Genomic DNA, 19,529 nt, shown 5'->3' with positions numbered 1-19,529 from the left:
ATGCAATATATTAACAAGTAGAATTTATCAATAATTGAAAAATCATGCATGCATAAAGTTTTCTAATGACGATCAAAGTTCTATAAGATTATAATGTCTTTCGTCAACTTTTTACGAACAACTAGCCCAAAAAACTTGGCTTAATTTGTTTCCAATACTCACCAACAATAGGACAAGTTATTCTATGTAAACTTGGATTATACCCCTAATTTCTAGCAACTCCTCTCTCTCTTCCTGTGGCCTTAAATATCGTTGTCAACCACTGATTTCATTGAAAAACCAAGAAAAAAAATCTATGTTTTCCTATTTGTTTCCCTTTTTTGGCCACCGATGCTATGCCTTATGATACCTAAGCCCTGGTTGGGTTGTCCGGCCTTCTTAAGACCTTCCATGATGGAAAGATGGCCATCGATGATCGACCAACGGTCAAAAACAACGAAGAAGCCCAATTCCCCTACTTTTTCGATTCTTTTTCCTTTGATTTCTCGTTGGCGGGTCACCATCGATGGTCATCCACTGCTACCTCTCACCAGCCACACATCGTCGTCCACTACTGGACCTCTAGTTGCTGGACCATTGACCACCCTCCCATCCTTCCTCCCATGGTCAGCCAAAGAAGAAAGAAAGAAAAAGAAAAAAAAAAGAAAGAAAAGGGAGAAATTTTCTCTCTCCTCTCTCTCATGACTCTCTTTACCCTCTCCCTTTCTCTCTCTAAACTAATCGAGGACCTAGTTCAGAGTCCTGTTCCTTTGGCTATGGATCCGAGTTGACCCAAACAAGCTTAGGACCACCGTGGTGTCTGAACAACTTATTAGATCAATCACCCTGATCTTAATTTGAAATCCATTACTGATAAACTCTATTGATTTTAGCCTTGATCCAAGTCATACTTCATGATTCCTTGATCGAATCACTTAGATTTAATCCATCCAGTTTGTTGGACTGACACTAAATCAACAATTTTCTTTTTTTATGATTTAATTTTATTAAATTTATTAAATAAAAATTAATTTTATTTTTAATATTTTAGATAGGATTAGTTGATTCTCCTAACAAAGTTAGAGATCTAGACAAATGAAGTAAGTAGACCTCATGCTCCTTATTTATTTTTATATTAATATATTTTCTATATATATGATCTATTGTTGATGAAATAATATTTTTCATAAAATAAAGAATCAATAAATATGAAATAAAAAAATATATTTTATTATGACAAGTGATTTCAAAAATATATTTTATAAAAATAGTATGTTTATGAAATACAAATTTTATTATTTTTTCAATTTACGTATACATATATTTTAAGAAAAAGATAAAGATCTTAAAAGCTCTCAGATAGCTATGAACAAATCTTTAAAATCAAAAAAGTTAATATTTGGAGCTAGCATCTATAAGAAATATGGCTCCACCAATAGGTACAAAGTTGGCATATAAAATAAAAATTTTATCGATTAAGAAAGATGACCCTATCATGGGGATAAAGTGACCATAGTATTAATATCTATGAATAATATTTTGAAACAAAATATGAATACATGACAAGAACAGCTCATAAATCATGTTTATTAAATATTTATGATTTTTGTGTACATGATTGTCTCAATGACTTTATGTCTTTTAGTGAACTATTTATGAATTTTGAAATATAGATTTTGGTATCTTTATTTGGATTGAATCACTTTGAGATAATGTTAATTTAATAATTTGATGGATGATGAATGGATCTTTTATTTTTATTTGAGATTATGATTGATTGACTTCGTGCTATCATGGACTGGATCCCATGGTAGCATCACTGTATTATGTTTCAAATTTGAGACATGATATTCTATGATATCAGAACAATACGTTTGATCATGTGTAAAAAATCAGACTTAGTTTATAATTTATAGGGTCAGCAGAAATTGGTCTAGAGTATTGAGTTTTAGATGCATGAGTTTAAATCAGAGTTGCATAGTGAAAGTACAGTAAAGATGATATGAAGACTAAGTATCCTTACTTATTTAAGAATAAAGGTATATTAAGTTTCGAGAACGAAACTCTTTTAACGGAAGTAGAATGTGATGGTTTGGTCTATTAGACTAGCCCATCTCTGAGTTAGCCCAAACTCCTATCTGAGAAAAAAAAAAGCTATAAAGAAAACTCTTGGTAGGAGTTGGAGATCTAAGAGAGGCCAGAGTGTAGCCAACCATAGTCCTCCACCTCTATAAATAAGAATTCTTGCTTCTTTTCGAACCCACACCACCAAAACTGACAATCATTGTGCCCCTTTCTTGTATCGAATGCATGGCATAGTGTTACCATGCTCACTGAAAATCGGGGTTTGAGAGCTTGCTGGAGCCGAGATAAAGCCTCGATCTCACTCCTCTCTCTCCTCCCTTTCTTCCTGTAGCCTTGGATATCATCGCTAGCCACTGATTTCATCAAAAAATCAAGAAAAAAAGAATCTCTATTTTTCAATTTGTTTCCCTTTTTCTCGCCCACCGGCTGTGCCTTGTGATGCTGAAGACTTGGTCGGGTCACCAGCCTCCTTAAGACATTTAATGATGAAACCATGGCCGCCAATGATCGACCAACGGGCAAAAATGAAAAAGCATGATTTCGCTACAATTCTGATTCTTTTTTCTTTGATTTCTCACCAGCTAGTCACCACTAGCAGTCGTCCACTACTGATCCTATTGGCCATACATCACTGCCCACTATCGGACCTCTGGTTATTGGACCACTGACCACCCTCCCATCCTTCCTTCCATGTCTGGTCAAGAAAAAAGAAAAAAGAAGAAGAAGAAAGGAAAAAGAGGAAGAAAAAGGAGAGAAGTTGTCTCTCTCCTCTCTCTTATGACTTTCTCTATCATCTTCCTTTCTCTCTCTATGCTAATCGAGGACTTGATTCAAAGTCCTATTTCATTAGCTATGGATCCAAGTTGACTCAAAGAGGCTTGAGACCATCATGGTGCCCAAGTAGTCTATCAGATCAATCATCTTGATTTTGATTTGAATTTCATTATCGATGAACCTTATTGATCAAGTTTGGTCTTAATCCAAGTTGCACTTCATGATTTTTTAATCGAGTCATTTAGATTTGACATATCCAACCTGTTAGACTGACCATCCAATCAAAAATCTTCTTTTCTTATGATTAATTATATTAAATTTATCGAATAAAAATTGATTATATTTTTAGTATTTTAAATAGGATTAACTGATTCTTTAATAAAGTACAAAGATCTAAGATGAACAAGATAAGTAAATCTTATGCTTCCTATTTTTTTTAAAATTATTATATTTTCTATGCATATGATTTACTGTTGATAAAATCATATTTGTCATAACATAAAAGATCAGCATATATAAATTAAAAAAATAAATTTTATTATGATAAATAATTTTATGAATATGTATTATGAAAATAGCATGTTTATGATATATATATTTTATTATTATTTTTATTTATATATATATATTTTAAGAAAAAGATATAAATATTTTATGGACTCAGATAGCTATGAATGAATCTTTAAAATTTGAAAAGTTAATATTTGGAGCTAGCATTCATAAGAAACATGATCTTATCAATGGGGACGAGATTGGCATATGAAATAAGAATTCTATCGATTAAGAAATAAGGCCTTATCACAGATATAACATGACTATAATATGAATATCTATGAATAATATTTTAAAATATGTTATGCATACATAATAAGAATGACTAACAAATTATGCTTATAAAATGTTCATGATTTTTGCATACATGATTATCTTTATGACTTATTTTATTATACTGTTCTAAAAAATATTTTATTTTATAATATATATTATTTTTATAATAATAAATTATTATAAAAAAATTTATACTTAATTTGATAGAAAAGTGTAGAGTTTACTTGCTGAGCTGGTGTACCTTATATCTCTTCGTTGTTCATTTTCTTCTATATACGAATAAAGCTAGAAATGATGGATGATCCACTCTTGGGGGTCTACACCATCAAGCTTGAAAATTTTAACATTGAATTTTAGTTTATTGGATGATTATAGACTTATAGTCAACTATTTATGAATTTTGAGACATGAATTTTGATATCTTTATTTGGATTTAGCTGCTTTTAACTAGTATTTATTTAATTACTTATTAGATGATGATTGTATCTTTTATTTTTATTTAAGATTATGATTGATTGGCTTCATGTTATCATGGGCTGTATCTTTTGATAATATGATCATATTATGTCTTAGATTTGAGACGTGATAAGAGGAATAACGATGTTTTGACAGGTAGACAAAAGAGCCACTAAGAATGAAGATTGTTTAAGATGGTAACCCATGGAGATTGTCTAAGATGGTAATGTGCCCATACTTAGTAATTGAATGCTAGGCTAATCTAACCAGCATATGGGTCTACACAAGATAATCTATGAAAACTAAAAATTAAGATTATTATTAGTTAAAATAATAATATATATTATGTATTTTTTATTTATACCATTGCTTGGTTGGTATTGTACTAAAACTAGATAATCTATGAAAAATATTTCTTAAAAAAGATTGACATACATGAATAATTGGTTAAAAAAAGATTACCTTAGACACATTATGGTTGAGAAATACTTTTTGTTAATGATATCCATATATTGGTGACGTAGTATAGTGCACAAATCCAATTTTGTATTGGGTGAATGTTTGGTCAGGACACCACCTCTTAGGATCTTTTCGATACTGTGCGATACAGCATGAAGAAAGAAAAAATAAAATAAAAATAATTAAATATGTGGATCAGCCAAAAAAGTATTCGCCTCCACGGGGCATGCAAACTTCACTATGAGAAAAATAAATATTACAAGAGGAGATCTCACCCTCAGCTCTCGTATATCCAATTTCTTCCTTACAGAAAGTTCTCCTTCATAAAAGCTCTCTCTCTAGGAAGACCCTCTGAACTCTTGAAGTGACTGCTGTTTCCTGTCCAGAAGCTTCTTTGCTCTTTCTCCTCTCAACGTCCTCACGCCTCTCTCTCTTCATGGGTTCACTGTTTCCGCTGAAGAAAACCACACCGCGAGACCAACAGGCCACCACGAAACCTTCTGTTCATGAGATCAGCCTTTTAAAGGCTTAAAAATGGGTAAGATTAGGTTAAAAAATCCTAATGACACCCAAATCAAGCCCCGGACTATTGGATCATGACCGGGAACTATCCACGCCTTCTGATCGAGTGTCGGTTCATGGAACAATACCGTGGACCGCAAGAAACATGCGAAAAATTTCCACGCGGTCCACGAACCTCCCTATGCACTGTCCAGTCCATCGTGGACCGGGCTGCGGGCTCCCAACGGTGTGCCTGGGCCTGGGCCGGCTCACATGCTCGCGCGCCTGGGCATGGGCCGGCCCGCGTGCGCTCGTGCCTGGGCCTGGGCCACGCGCTGCGCGTTGGGCCGCGCCCTGTGCATCCGGGCCCTACACAGCTGCTGCTCCATCGACCGCCGGCGGTCTTCCATCGCTTCGAATGTCGTGCCGATTTCTCTCGTGCATACTTCCTCTGTCCAAACTCCGTTTGAGGTGATCTCGGTCTCGTTGGACTCTGTTTTTCATCACAGACCTCGTTGGAGGCTCAATGTGGACCGAATTTCAAAGCGTCAAATCTTAATAATTTGAAATGGGGAATTGAGCTTGTCCTTTGCGATTATGTTTGTCTGTGGAAATATATGGTATGATTGAAAGAAATGTCGGTAGAAGTCTTAGATGCCATTGAAAATTGACAGGAATATTGATTATGAATTGTAGCATCATGATATATTCAGTTGATTATCTGGATGCTCACAGGAGCATAATTTCAAATATTATGTTGAATCTCAACAATTAAGATCCTCTGGTAAGATTCTGAATTGAGGAAGCAATACTTGCCTCAACTTGTATCCAAACAAGCTAAATTTCATCTACACATTCGAATGGATTAACTAAGAATTTGAAAGAAGCCTGCCGCATATAGCCAGTGTCCTTCTGATAAAATTCCATCACATATTTCTATGGCTGGATGTTCGATAACTCTGATCCTATGGTTCGGATTATACAGGCAGCATAGATCACCGTAAATGGTTCTCCATGTCCACTCTTTCGTCTCGCCGAAGGATGGGGGCGGTTTTTTCGGGTACCCCATGTCGTCCCAAATCCTAGTAAGCCATAGGACGAGAGGATTTGTGCCAAATCGCATTTGTGTTTAAATTCATTGATAATATATATATATTTTACCCTTTAAACTCTTATGTATAAATACCCAACACAAAAACCTAGCCATCGTCCGTGCTTTTCTGTTCGGCCGCTCCAAGCCTCCCACCCGATTGAGACTCCGGAGGACGGAAAAGACGGAGGAAAAACCCAGGGAAGACGTCGGAAAAATCAACGAAAACAACGGAAAGAAGGAAAAAAATTGAAAGGTAAGACCTTTTCCCACATAACTTGATCATTCTTTTTTTTTTTTTTCTTTTCGTTTCTTTTTCTTTTCGTTTCATTCTCTTTTTCGGAGATTTGTTGGGAAGGAGAGTAGCTGAGGGAGATTGGAGGGGTTTCTTTATTTCCGATTGGGGTTTTTTCTGAAGCATCTGGGATTTTGTGCGAGTTGTGGCGGTGTGAGTTGGGTTTTGAGAGCTTAATCTTGTTAGAAATCTTGCTAGAAGCATGATAGTTTGCGGGGTTTGGGGATTTTTAATCGAAAGGATTCTTCTTTGGCTGCTACATTTTCAATTTATGGAGTTCTGTTCTCATGATAATATGAATATGGTACCAAATCCATGGTGTGGGACTTGCACTAGGCTAAGTTCCACCTTTCTGAACTGTCATATGGATGCATGAACGGGGCCTTTCTCACACTATTCAACTCCAAGGGCCAAATGAGTGGCATGGTAGCTTGCACTGGCCACCACAGAATGAGAGACAGACTCAAGACTCATGGCTAACATGCCTTTTTCATTACTTTCTGAACTTAGCTTTGTGAGATAGGAGGTGGTCTAATTTTTTTGAAAGATTGGGTAGGAGTCATGCTCTGAATCAGAGAAACCAATTTTTGATTGAGGTGGCTGGTGTAACTTGAACCTGCAACTAAATAAGAAAAAAACAATTTCTTCCTATATCTGTCATTACATATGGGAATCAAAGAAAACAAAGTAACACTTCTCTAAATTCTGTGTTTTCAATGGTTAGCAGTAGCTATGGGCATCAGAATCTGTTGGTGTGGCTTTAATAAATCGTCATAAAAAAAATCAGCATGGCATGTTAGTAATTATTTTATTTATTTTATGCTATGTTCTAGGTTAGAATCTTGTGGAACCGGAAAATAATTCAATTTGAGTACTTTACCATTGTTTACATGATTGGGCACATACTTGATACATCATAGAAGCAACGCCAGCAAGCTTGCTTGAAACATGAAATCCAAGTATCAATATTTAGAGTTGATGACACCAGTAACTGCAACACCAATTCATGCAAAACTTATAATTATTGATTGTCAATTATTTTTTTGCTTAGGCTTTGTGAAAGATGTCATCAAACGGTGAGAGTAATGATTTTCTTTCATTTGGTGTTTGATGTACATGTAGGATACATCCCACTATTTTGTAGTTTGGCAACCTTTATCATAGGGATGTTACTGTTGGGTGCAAGAGAAATAAGGGACAATATGCAAAAGGAACAAATTTTTCATAACAAGAGAACTTTTTTGTTGAATTCTAACAGCTTAGTACACAATAGTGTGTTGTAGTCTTCTTAATATGATCTTAGATGAAACATGACTCTTTGAAAGCCCAACATTTCATTAAATGCTGCTTGTACTCTTCTAGAACTACAAATTAACTTTTAACCATTACAACCCATTAATTATGAATTACAGCTTACAACAGATCAGATTTCTATCAAGCTAAGCTCATGTATGCTATTTGATCAGACTCTCACAAATGCCTCCTTATTTGAATGTTCAGACATAAAATATATTTTATGTTTTCATATGTTTTCAAGTTTTCTGCAATAGATATTCCCTTACCTCCCGTAATAGGATATTAATGCTAGCTAAAGGCACTACAATCCAAAAATCATTTCTTGTTCCTTTGTTCGCACTGCAAGCACCTACAAGCGTCATCTCATGGACTGAGTTTGTCTAATTGATGTCCATCATTTTATCTAAAAAAATATGCATTTTTTGCTATGGTCAATAATCTATGATTGAGCCAATAGAAATCTATCACTTTTCATTTTTTTTCCCCTGTAGATATTTGATATTTATCTGTTGTTCGATCAAAAGGAATCGATCATGTCCATGTTATCATTTTTCTTGGGATTGAAGCATTGCTTTTTTTGGATTCATCGTCTTGATAATCCATAGTGAAACATTGCTTTAAAATTTTAATTTTATGTGATATTTGAATTGATCAGGCGAGTTTTGGTACCCGGCTGGCTTTCCATTTTTTAGTGGGATAGATTTGGGATTTTTGGATGGTTTTGTAATCGGGTTTGGGATGGGTTCGGGTGGTAGGATATTAAATGGGTTTGGATACGGGTTGGATAAATTTTGGGGGTAGCCTAACCTTTCTTCCACTCTTTCACCATTGCCACCACATAAACCTCCTTGCCCGCAATCCTAATTCCTTTGTTGCTATCAGCTTCGGCTTTCAATTTTGATGTTTGTTTCAAATTTAGTTCGAATCTCCAAGGATCACCGATTAGGGCTTACTGTTCGCATCGCCATCTCGAGTTCTTCCTCTTCCTCCAGGGCGTGGATGATCGATGGTATGCGGCGGACGATAGCCACTGGCACCTGGTAGGGCTCCTCTCTCTCTCTTTCTCTCTCTATGTGTGTGTGTGTGTGTTTGTCACCCACTTTGTTTTTCTCCTGTGCTTGTTTTCTCCTTAGCAGCTTTGTCAAATGATTTTTGATAGGATCTCTTTTCATCCCTATTAGAGTTTGTCTAGAAGTTCTTCAATCTAGGCCTCAGATGATGAGTTCCTTGATCAGCGGATTACTGGGTATCAATTTCAATGGTGTACGTTTTGATGGTTTAAGTAGTGGAGTCTACTTCATTTCATTGTGTTTGGTTATGAGGCACATAGATTGATTGATGGATCTATGGATTGCGTGGATTTGCATCTGCTTAGAGATTTTTAAAAAGGGTTTAGATTCATTGGAAACAAATTACTCATGGGCTTGTTCAATGATTCAAATTTTGCAATTTGCATCCATCTTTATGTTGCATAACATATTTGCAGCACATCCCAATTTTACAAAATCTGACCTACCTTGCGTGGTAGGTGCTTGCCGAAGCTTTCTCAAAATTACTGCTTTATTTTTATTCTTTGAAAGTTTATAAGACTGTTTCTGCAGACATCAATTTTGAACATGTGGGCACTAAGGAACTTTCAGAGGCGTTGTTTGAGGACCATGTTATTTCTCCAAAACAGGTGGATCGATAGCTTAATGCTAAATTAATATCTGATCTTACAGTGGATATAAAATTTTAATGGAATGACTGTTTCTGTTGATGCTGGTCTCTGATCTCTATCTTATTCTTTTTTTTTTCCCTGGGGGCCTTGGGGGGGGGTGTCGTGTTGGGCTGTTGTTATGATAGGAGTTCTTTGTTTGGAGATATATCATGGCAGATGCAATCCAATAATGTTATCCAACCAAAGTCACCAAATGAAATGTACTCTTCTTCCCTGTCTACATTGAGCTGCGTAAGTGGGTCTCGGATGATGTCTACGGCCAAAGGAAGGAGCATGAGGAGCAAGGTGGAGAAGAGAATGCGGAGAGAAACAGGCAAAACCCTAAGGGAAATCCGACGTGCAAAGAAATTGAGAAAGAAGTTGATGACAGAAGAAGAGAGGCTCATATACAACTTAAGGCGAGTAAGTTCTTAGGATCATTTGTCGCTACCATTTCCCGGTAGAATTAAAAGTTCCTTCTGCATGTCGCTTTAGTTCATTTTTGGCAAAACTGTTGTAAAATGGATGAAGTTATTATAGATGTACTCATTTAAAGTTGGGGAAATCATCAACAAATCTCCAAATAGACCTTGAGCTTTTCCCTTGTCCTATGATTTATTGGACTTATTTTAAGGTCACTTAACCTATCATGTTCACTACCGAATCCTTGTCTTTAAGATGTTATCTTGAATGAGAAAATTGCCTCTTTTTGACATTAAACCTCTACTAGCTAAAACAATCTATATTATTAACTCAGAACTCTGTATTTATAGTTTGTGCATCTCTAGATGCTTAACCAATGATTTAGGGTTCTAACAACAGCAAATTGTAATTGCTAGTTATTTTAATAATGAAATAGGTACTTCATATATCCAAGTCACTAGTATGAATATACTGATTAAATCAGAACATTCAAGATGTGTGAACATATGTGCTTAAATGTCACATTCAAAGTAACCCTCCTTGACTGGTTATTGTTATGTACAAAGTTCATTTTCTTAACCATAGCAGAATTACTATGAATTCTGCATAGCTGGTTACACTACATATTCAAATGGTACCATATATGCTCTACTTGTCTTAACATGTAATTTCTCATATTGGCAAGTCTTTTACATCCAAGATTCTAGTTTTATCATTCAAAAAACATCTTGAAGAAAAGGATTCAATATTTGACTTTGTAGAGTCTAGGTATTCAAAAATAAATTAAAAGATTAGTTGAACTAAATATAATTTTGGATACGCCTAGGAGACTGATAGATGTTTTATCTTTAAAATTTGGATCATAACACTTTGACTCAAACTAGAACTGAAACGTGTTCATGCCCATGACTTGGCTAACGTGAGCATTTGTAGTTCTAGGGTCAACACTAGACCTGTTCATTGGGCAGCCTGCGCCCAAGGTATAAGTAAAATTAGTCAGGCCCAGCCTTGCTTGGCTTGGGGCTTATTTCTCAGGCCGAGCCAGATACTTACTCGAACTTCAGGCTTTAGGTTTTCTTAATTTTCTTATTTAAAAAAAATCCTAGAACGTGGAAGGAAAGAGGGGAGAAAGGGGTGAGAGAGAGGAGCAGTAGCAGGAGGATGGAGGACTAGGTTTGGGCCGGCCTGACCAAAACTAGTCCGGCCCTTTTGATAGGTGGGTTCATATTTTAGGCTTGGCTGGGCTTGGCTTGTAGCTTAAAATCCAAGCCCAGGCTCAGCTAAGATGCTTTGGGCTTGAGCAGGCGGGGCGGGCTATCCTGCCCTTGAATAGGTCTAGTTAGACCAATAGTCATTTTTGGTCATCTTAGCACTTGGGTAGCCCCTTGAATAAACACCCTCCACTTCTAGGTGTCCTAGGCAGAGTGGCTTTCCAGACACTTTTAGGCTTGGCACTTGCTTGACCATCTAAGGGCTTCCTGTTGCTTGGTATGTTGTTCTGACCAGGGCCTAATTGGCCTAACAATGATAAGTTGCCACCCCTTTTTACTATTATCATATTACTAACAACAACAGATTTTAGTGAGGGGAGCATAAGAGGATGGCAATTGAAGTTGGAAATATAGATATCAATAAGCTTATATAAGTACAGTACATTATGTTCTTCAATATATGCATCCTTTAAATACTCATGGAATATTTTGTTTCAAAAAAAAAAATACTGTTGGAGTGATATCATAGAGAGTAGTAAGAGAAGCACACACACAGAGATTGTAGAGTCCATTCATCCAACACTATACCAGTTTGTGCAGTCACAAACATCTCATACTCATTCAAGATTCAACTTAAATTTCAACCAAGGCCTTGTTACAGCCCATATATCCAGGCCTGAAGAGACCTTTAATCACTCATTATCACTCCTTGAGAAGTTACGGAGTCCTTTTAAGTTAAGAATTGTTTCGGCTTTGACAGATGGAGTGCACAGTCTAGCTGGTTAATATTTACCAAATTTGTTTTGTATTTTTAAACTTTTTAAACTTTTAAGCTTGGGAGATGCTATTGTGGATGTATTTGTTTGGCTAGCACACAATTTAAATTCCTTATGGACTCTATTTTTTGCAGGATACACCTGCCAAAATAGGTGAAGTAAAGCTAATGCACTCATGAATTACATATGCAGTATTTGGAAATTTTAATGAAAGAAAGAACAAAATAAGGAGTGCCTGGTTTTTCTTTTTCCTTCCTCTCTCATTTAACTCTTATCCTCTTGTTATTGCTTCTCGTCTACTTCTCTTTCTTTTCTTTCTTCTGCTAGCTCTTCTTTACCAACTTGTTGTGTTTACAGCAAGAAACGGTGACAATATTCAGGTCTGAGCACATCTCATACTCTTTTTCTCTGCTTCCTCATCTTTTCTTCCATCTCTCTATTTTCTGTTTTCCTCTACTTCAGTTTTCCTTGTCTTTTGCTTTGACCTTGAGTACCCGTTCTTTAAAATATATGGGTAATACTCGTGAGCTCATTTTCTGCAATCTATAGTGTTCTGGTGCTTGTTCTGTTTCTGTACGTAAGAGAAAGTGTGATCTGAATTGCTCCTGCAGTCCATCATGCAAAGGGCCCAATCATGTTCCTGTTTTTATATTAATTGTTGAAGTTTCGTATTACTATGTTTCACTTATTTAGAAATTTCGGAATCTGAGTAAAATGATAAATTAAAGATTTTATTTGACTAAGAGATATTGCAGTACTTAATTCTAGGTTCCTGCCTGGCCACCTAGGCATTTTGTCCTCTCCTTTTCAAAGGGTCACTGCTTAGGACTGCTTGGGTGGGTTGATAACCATGAAATGAATCCTAAAGGTCATCAGAACAAACTAAATTACCCCTGAAAAAAAGATATTCAGTCTTCTTAGTTGTTTCTTACCCCGATTGTTATAACATATTTCATAGAATATTGTTTTCTTAAAAAAACCTTGAATTAGTACCTAGCTGTCTTGATGATGTTTCATGTCTGCCCATTATTTTTCCTTAGTTGAATATGACTAATGTGATCAATCTGTTTTTGTACTAGTAGTTTGGGTGCAAAGAAAGGATACTTTTTTAAAGAAAATCTTGATAAGCATTTGAACAAAAAAAAAAAAAAAAAAAAAGAATGGCCCTCCAGATCAGTAGATACGGTGGAACATTTTGAATTCATTCTGGATTCATGCTTGTTAGAAAACACTTTTTATTTTCCACTTATCAGTACTTGTTTATTATCTGGAATTAGCTTCTAGAATCTTAAGCCCCTGCCAGTAATAAATGGTGAGAATGATTTTATTGGCACAGACATCAGGGCATCTGCTCATCTAGGATACAAAACCTATGCAATTGATCTCCATTGTTTATTACTTTGATAGTTAAGAGTTTTTATCTTCATCTTGAGTTTTCACAAACCTACAGGAGCTCCGGAGGGTTGCATTTCAAGTTGCATAAGCTTAAATTGCACAAGCAATTTCCCTACTTGCTAACCGCAAATCAACCCCCCATCCACCCCAAAACCCAAGCATGTCTGGTTCAGTCAGTAATTCTACATAAACTCAGAGGTTTGATGTCAAGTTAACAGCTGGTTTGATATGTTCTCAAATTTTGATAGATTGAATCTTGACCCATGGAGCCAGCCAGACATAGAAGGGATAGGGTTTGTTGTCAGTGTGATAAATACAAGCCTGACATTGTATATTGTATGTCAAAATCAAACATGAGCACTCTAATATCAGAATGATATCCGTACTTGTTGAAATATGGACGTTGACAGCATCAGCAACCTATCATGTTTCTTGGCAAATATAGAACATCTGACATTCCATTCCATGATTATTTTGCATAATTTTGTGAATATCATGCTAGTCATTTTAGATACGAGGAAGGAAGCAGTGGTGATATTTGTGGACATCCGGTGAAGATTAAAATTTAGGCTACTTGTTTTAATTGTTAGTTGCTCAATCAGTGGATCATGTATAGCATAACTACAGAGCTAGGTACAAAACTAACCATCTCAGATGCACTTATTGTCTTCTATCAATATGAAGTTCTGCCTAGCATCCTGTATCTTAGGTAACTTATGTTCCCTGCAAACTTTAGCTGCAATAATGGATAATGCAGAATTATTCATGTATAGGCAGCGATTATTGGTTGCTATAATATATGTGTGTGGAAATTGTGTATTCTTATTCTCATGCTTATGCAACAGTATATTAAAAGTATATCATTTTTATTCAATTGCTCTACCAATGCTCACCACAGGTCTACACAATTGTAATTTCTGTCTCATAAGATCCACATCTTTATTTGTTGAATAGTACTGCTTGAATCTTGATATTCTTTCACTAACATATATAGATAACAATTGCAACATTTTGCTCATGTAGGCCAAGAAAAAGGTGGCTTTGCTTCTACAGAAACTGAAGAAATATGAGCTACCAGAGTTACCACCTCCTCGACATGATCCTGAACTTCTAACCACAGAGCAGCTTCAGGCTTATAAAAAGATTGGCTTCAGAAATAGAAATTATGTACCAGTTGGAGTCCGTGGAGTCTTTGGAGGAGTTGTGCAGAACATGCATCTCCACTGGAAGTTTCACGAGACTGTACAAGTTTGTTGTGATAACTTTCCCAAGGAAAAAATCAAAGAGATGGCAACGATGCTTGCAAGATTAAGTGGGGGCATTGTGGTTAACGTACACAATGTAAAAACAATTATCATGTTTCGTGGAAGAAATTATCGGCAACCAAAAAATCTGATACCCATCAACACACTTACTAAAAGGAAGGTGCATACAAATTCTGCCTGGTTTATTTGTTTATTTTTATTGTTTATGTAGAAAATATATAAGGATCATTTCTTTTAGAGTGCATATTTGCTATAAGCACGTAGGGATTTTTATCTTTATGGAGACTTAAGGTTTGATTTCTTAGATCACATATTTGTTATCAGGCACATAGGGTTTTGTCTCTTTATTGAGACTTAAGTTTTGATTTTTGCTTGTTCCTGTCTGAGTTTGATTAGGGGAATGGGTGAGTTATTGATTTTGTACAAGATCACTAAGCTACTTTTTTGATGAATGTTCATCTTCTAGATTTTTAAATGGGGCGAGGTCCATTTTGTTAGCGATGCATAAATTTGAGTGAAGTGTCTTGAAACCTTGGATTGTTAACAATATTGTGAATCTTTTTGCTCTGTTTTTTCTTCCTGCATCTTTGAGTTTTCTTGCTGTATTTGTCTTTCACGTTCAACCCTACTACTGTCTTCTAATTTCATTCAACTTCAAAATTTATTTGATCTTTCTGGCATTCCTTTTCTTCTTTGATCCTTTTTTAAAAGTAGAGATGAATTTATGAATTATAAGAATCCTTGAAATGCAATTTGAAGTTGTCTAAAAGTTGGCTCTTCTTTCTGCATATGAATAGAGCAATTTTCCTTGCTTGGAGTGCTTTCTTTTCTTATCAACCTTAAGTTGTAATTTTGACTATTGTTTCTGGTTCATTCTTTTATATCTATTTGCTCAAGACTTATTTCACTTCCTTTTTGATTCTAATGAATTTTTATTGGGCCTATTGAAAAAGCAATATAGATGGAAGTAATATTTAAGAACTAAAGCAGCTCGACTATATCCAACTAAATGAGATATAGTGATAAGGTTGTGCCATTTAGTACAAAGCTTGTGGAATATAAACTTGTGAACATAGCAATACCTAATTGGACTTCTTATGCATCTTAATGCAGGCATTGTTCAAGGCGAGGTTTGAGCAGGCTCTTGAATCTCAAAAGTTAAACATCAAGAAAATAGAACAGCAGCTACGTCGCAAGGGTGTCAACCCTGAGGACCCAGTTGCCATGGCCAGCATCCAGAGAGTGGCTTCCACCTTCTTCCGAGCTATTGATGAGAAGCAAGGAACTCCCTATGTCTTTCATGGGGACAGGCAGCCAACTTCTGAGACTATTGATACGCCAGAGGATGTTCCTGACCTACCTTCTGAAGACAGTGACCAAGAGGAGCTTGATCGCTTCATTGCAGAAATAGAGGATGCAGCAGACCAGGAGTGGGCAGCAGAGGAAGCTGCAGAAAAAGAAGAGTCAGCACGGATAAGGTACTGGGGGAAAGATGATATGGGGATGCGAGGTAGGAGTCCAAAATGGAGTGGTGATTCAGAAGGTGTGCATGGAGACCATGGAAGAGGTTGGGCTAGTGTTAGTAGTAGGCAAAGAAGCACAGATATAAGAAAATGGGATAGTGGTGACGAGATCTCTGATGCATCACAAGGTGAGGAGTGGGACTCAGATGATGAAGTGGGTGAGGGGGTAGCTAATATTGATAGTGACACAGATAAGGAAGATTATACACACAGAAGTCTGGTCAGCAGAAGACAGAAGAGCAGCAGAACTGGGCGGGAGGAAGCTCCTACAAAGACAGGTAGCAGAAGTTTGAGAGAAAGAGCTGATGAAGTGGATACAGAGTCAGATGGTGATATGTTTGGGGAAGCAGATGATGGGTTGTGGGAAACAGATGATGAGGAGAAACATGGTTCACCGGCTTTTAGAGGCAATATATATGATTATCACAGTGGCAAAGATGAAGATGGTAACAGCTATGGTAGGAAAAATGCTGGGATGGGTGAATCGAAAAAAAGAATTGATGAGAGTTGGGACAGTGACTAACTCATGAGAATCGAGGAATTTCAAAAGTTTGAGGGTGTTAAACAGGTTGGGTACTGAATGCTGTATGGCTGCAGAATACCAATGTTGCTAATCACATATGATGGTATTCCTAGGTCACTCTTTTGCTGGCGCCTCAAAATGGATGGATGAGAAGTTTTCTGATATTCCAATTAATTCAAGGATAAGGTATGATTCACATTATGGTCATTAATACTGGTTCATTGAAGAGCTCTGGTGTCCCAATTAATTTAAGGGTAAAGATTATTGACTACATGGTGACTAGTATTGGAGATAAGAAGCTTGAGAATGTACCAGTTAATTCATCTGGGGGTAAAAAATGAATCATGTGAAGATTAGGGGGTACCGGTTTCGTTCACATTTGAATGGATGTTTGTTTGGCCAGCCTTTGTGTTGGTGATTGTTGTTTCCGCATTAACTGATGCTGTCCCTTGTTTCAACAAGTTTAACATTATGAGGCGAACCATGATATTGTCCAAACTTTCAAATTAACCAGGAAGGAAAGCATGTGGTATATTGATAATAAAAAATTATAATATAAAACTATAGAAGCTGAGGATTTGGTGAGATAAAAGTATAACAATCTGTTCTTGTTTTGAAAAAAATGTGCTGATAATGAAAGGATTTTTGGAGAGATTAAATTCCTTCCATTTTCGTGCTTATCAAATAGAGCACAGCATCTTTTTCTTGAATGTTTGTTGTCCTATAGCCAATTTGATGCCTTTTTTCCTTTTTCAAAAAAGTTTACATACATCAGTTGAGTTAGTATGTTGGTATTGTTTGGCTGAGAAGCTATGGATGAATCAAATAATGCACCAAGCTTATGTAACAAAAGGACATGAAACGTGCCTTATTTAGGGACCCATGAAGAAAAATGAAGTGGATCGTCTGTATATGATAAAAACCCTCATGTTTTCTTAAGTTTCTTGTATAATCTTTAGTTCTTTTGGAACCAAAGCTTTAGTGCTTTGGAAAAAGTGAAAATAGAAGCAAGAAAGGACAGAGGTTTTCTACAAATGCTTCTGCAACATTGATCTCCATATGGTATTTCACAATTTTTGAGACAAACAAAAGCACAAAAACAACAATAATACCAAAGAGGCCTGTGGTCTGCTGTTTGATACGACCACCTACAAGCATAGAAAGATAAAAAGAAATTCTGCTTATTATGAATAAATCCTTTGTGAGATTGTTCATCTTTAACATGTTAATAATAACGATAATAATAATAATTAGACCTTCAAAATGAAATGTGTGGTTTGGCAATTAAAATATAAAATATCTGATCAACGGACAGGATCATGTCTCATAATAATAAAACCTTCATTAGACATTAACAAATCCTGCCATGGCAAAGTATACTAAGTGCATACATAAAAAAAATAAAAAAAGAAAAATGAATAAAAAATAAAAAAAGAAAAATGAATGACTACAACACTATCTTTTGTAACACATGAAACTTTAAGCAGATTGCATGTAAGGAAAAATATATAATAATGGACAATAGATTAGAAGTGATGGAACTTGACATAATATAAGGAATTTTGGTAGCTGAATCAATGCAAATATGCTATTGAAATAGTTACTCGCATAATCTTTTGTTTTTCAAACTTCGCATGCAAAATTTTATATCAAAATCGGTATTCCAATCTAAGAATTTTACTTTATTAAAAGACATAATATCAAAGTAATGTATTTACAGCAAGACTCATTTCGAGGCAACAGTGTGAACCGAACATCTTCGCAAGAAAATTTTGTTTCCAATTGAGTCTTCCTAAATATTAAACTATAGCGCTGCAGAATCATGTTTAGGCCGTCTGTTGTTAAAGAGTGCCAAAACTTCTGGACTATGGCATGCCGAAGACTAAGTCACAAAATTACCAACTGAAGTGACTACATATAATTGTATTCAGAGTAACAATATGAGTTCGAATGTTGTATAGCCACTTCACCAGAAAAAATGTTGTATAACCACCAATCTCATACAATACCGAGCATGAATATGTTTTTTTCCTCCTTTCTGAGTCATTCGTTTTCTTTTCATCCACAAGAAAATTGTCCTTTCATAGCTTCAATTGTTGTCTGAAAACTCATTTTTTGGGATTGCATTGTGAGGAAATGAAGGGTTCACTTCAACTGTCAAATAGGAGCTAAGCTCCAGTTTGCATTGCTTTAGAACTTTTGCCTTCTGTCTCACTAAAGAACTTGAGAAGCTATATTTGGAGTGGTCAGCCTGTTCAGCTGGTTTCAGAGTCAAGCAACCCTCTAGAACTGAAGCACTGTATCAGTGTGCATCTCCACTGCAGAGACCAGGTTGGAAGCTCAAGCATCTCCACTTTCACTCCCCATTGGATTTGAACTATAACTGGCGGGTGTTTCCTGGTCCTTTCTTATAACTGATCGCAAGAAGCACTTCTATTCAGAGCTGCAAGTTTCTTTACACCTGAGGGGACCAATCAAATTCTTCCATCAGAGAAACTTTAGTCTAAATAGATGACTCATGTATCATGTGATGTCACCTCAATTTGTTCCTGCAATTTCCTCAGGCCCTCAGTTTACATGCGCAAAATAGTAATGGGAAAAGAGATCTCCTTTTGTTCAGAATTTGTATTATGAGCAAATATTACAGAAAGGACACCCAGTTGTGATCTTATTCATTATACTCATTGAACTGAGATTGTGTTTTCTCCTCACCAATATATTCAACTTTGTTCTCCATGGTCATATTATTAGCTGCCTTGCAATCTTCTGTGGAAGAATATTATAGTCTGTGCAAGATGACCTATAAATACTGAAAAGATCTCACCTTGATTTCTAGTGTCGACTCTTTGTGACCCTATATAAATTCTCCTTTCAAGATGTAATGTGTGTGTGTGTGTGAGAGAGAGAGAGAGTGAGGGTGCGAGAGAGAGAGTCTGGAGGACTCTTCAGAT

General features: G+C 36.1%; 1 protein-coding gene across 2 annotated transcripts; it reads left to right on the top strand.

Annotated features, from left to right (window-relative positions):
- Positions 1–6,146: 6,146 nt before the first annotated feature.
- LOC105049089 (CRM-domain containing factor CFM9, mitochondrial) lies at positions 6,147–17,288 on the top strand. Of its 2 annotated transcripts, XM_073260735.1 has the most exons (6): positions 6,147–6,428; positions 8,683–8,803; positions 9,365–9,441; positions 9,609–9,885; positions 14,291–14,692; positions 15,646–17,288. In XM_073260735.1, the coding sequence occupies exons 3-6, from the start codon at positions 9,380–9,382 to the stop codon at positions 16,576–16,578; spliced, it is 1,674 nt and encodes a 557-aa protein (XP_073116836.1). In that variant the 5' UTR covers positions 6,147–6,428; positions 8,683–8,803; positions 9,365–9,379; the 3' UTR covers positions 16,579–17,288. The 2 variants fall into 2 exon arrangements, with proteins under 2 accessions (XP_073116836.1, XP_010926941.1); XM_010928639.4 differs by lacking the exon at positions 8,683–8,803.
- The last annotated feature ends 2,241 nt before the right edge of the window (positions 17,289–19,529 follow it).

Source organism: Elaeis guineensis, chromosome 7, assembly GCF_000442705.2.
Source record: "Elaeis guineensis isolate ETL-2024a chromosome 7, EG11, whole genome shotgun sequence".
Classification (NCBI taxonomy): domain Eukaryota; kingdom Viridiplantae; phylum Streptophyta; class Magnoliopsida; order Arecales; family Arecaceae; genus Elaeis; species Elaeis guineensis.
The sequence above is the reverse complement of the archived record's forward strand: the minus strand, read 5'-3'. Positions and strand labels throughout refer to the sequence as shown.

Bases quoted from the DNA above. Each gene is read 5' to 3' on its own strand.
- LOC105049089 (XM_010928639.4), top strand. From the start codon at position 9,380: ATGTGGGCACTAAGGAACTTTCAGAGGCGTTGTTTGAGGACCATGTTA. The intron at 9,442-9,608 runs GTGGATCGATAG...TTGTTATGATAG, and splicing joins ATGTTATTTCTCCAAAACAG to GAGTTCTTTGTTTGGAGATA. The intron at 14,693-15,645 runs GTGCATACAAAT...ATCTTAATGCAG, and splicing joins ACACACTTACTAAAAGGAAG to GCATTGTTCAAGGCGAGGTT.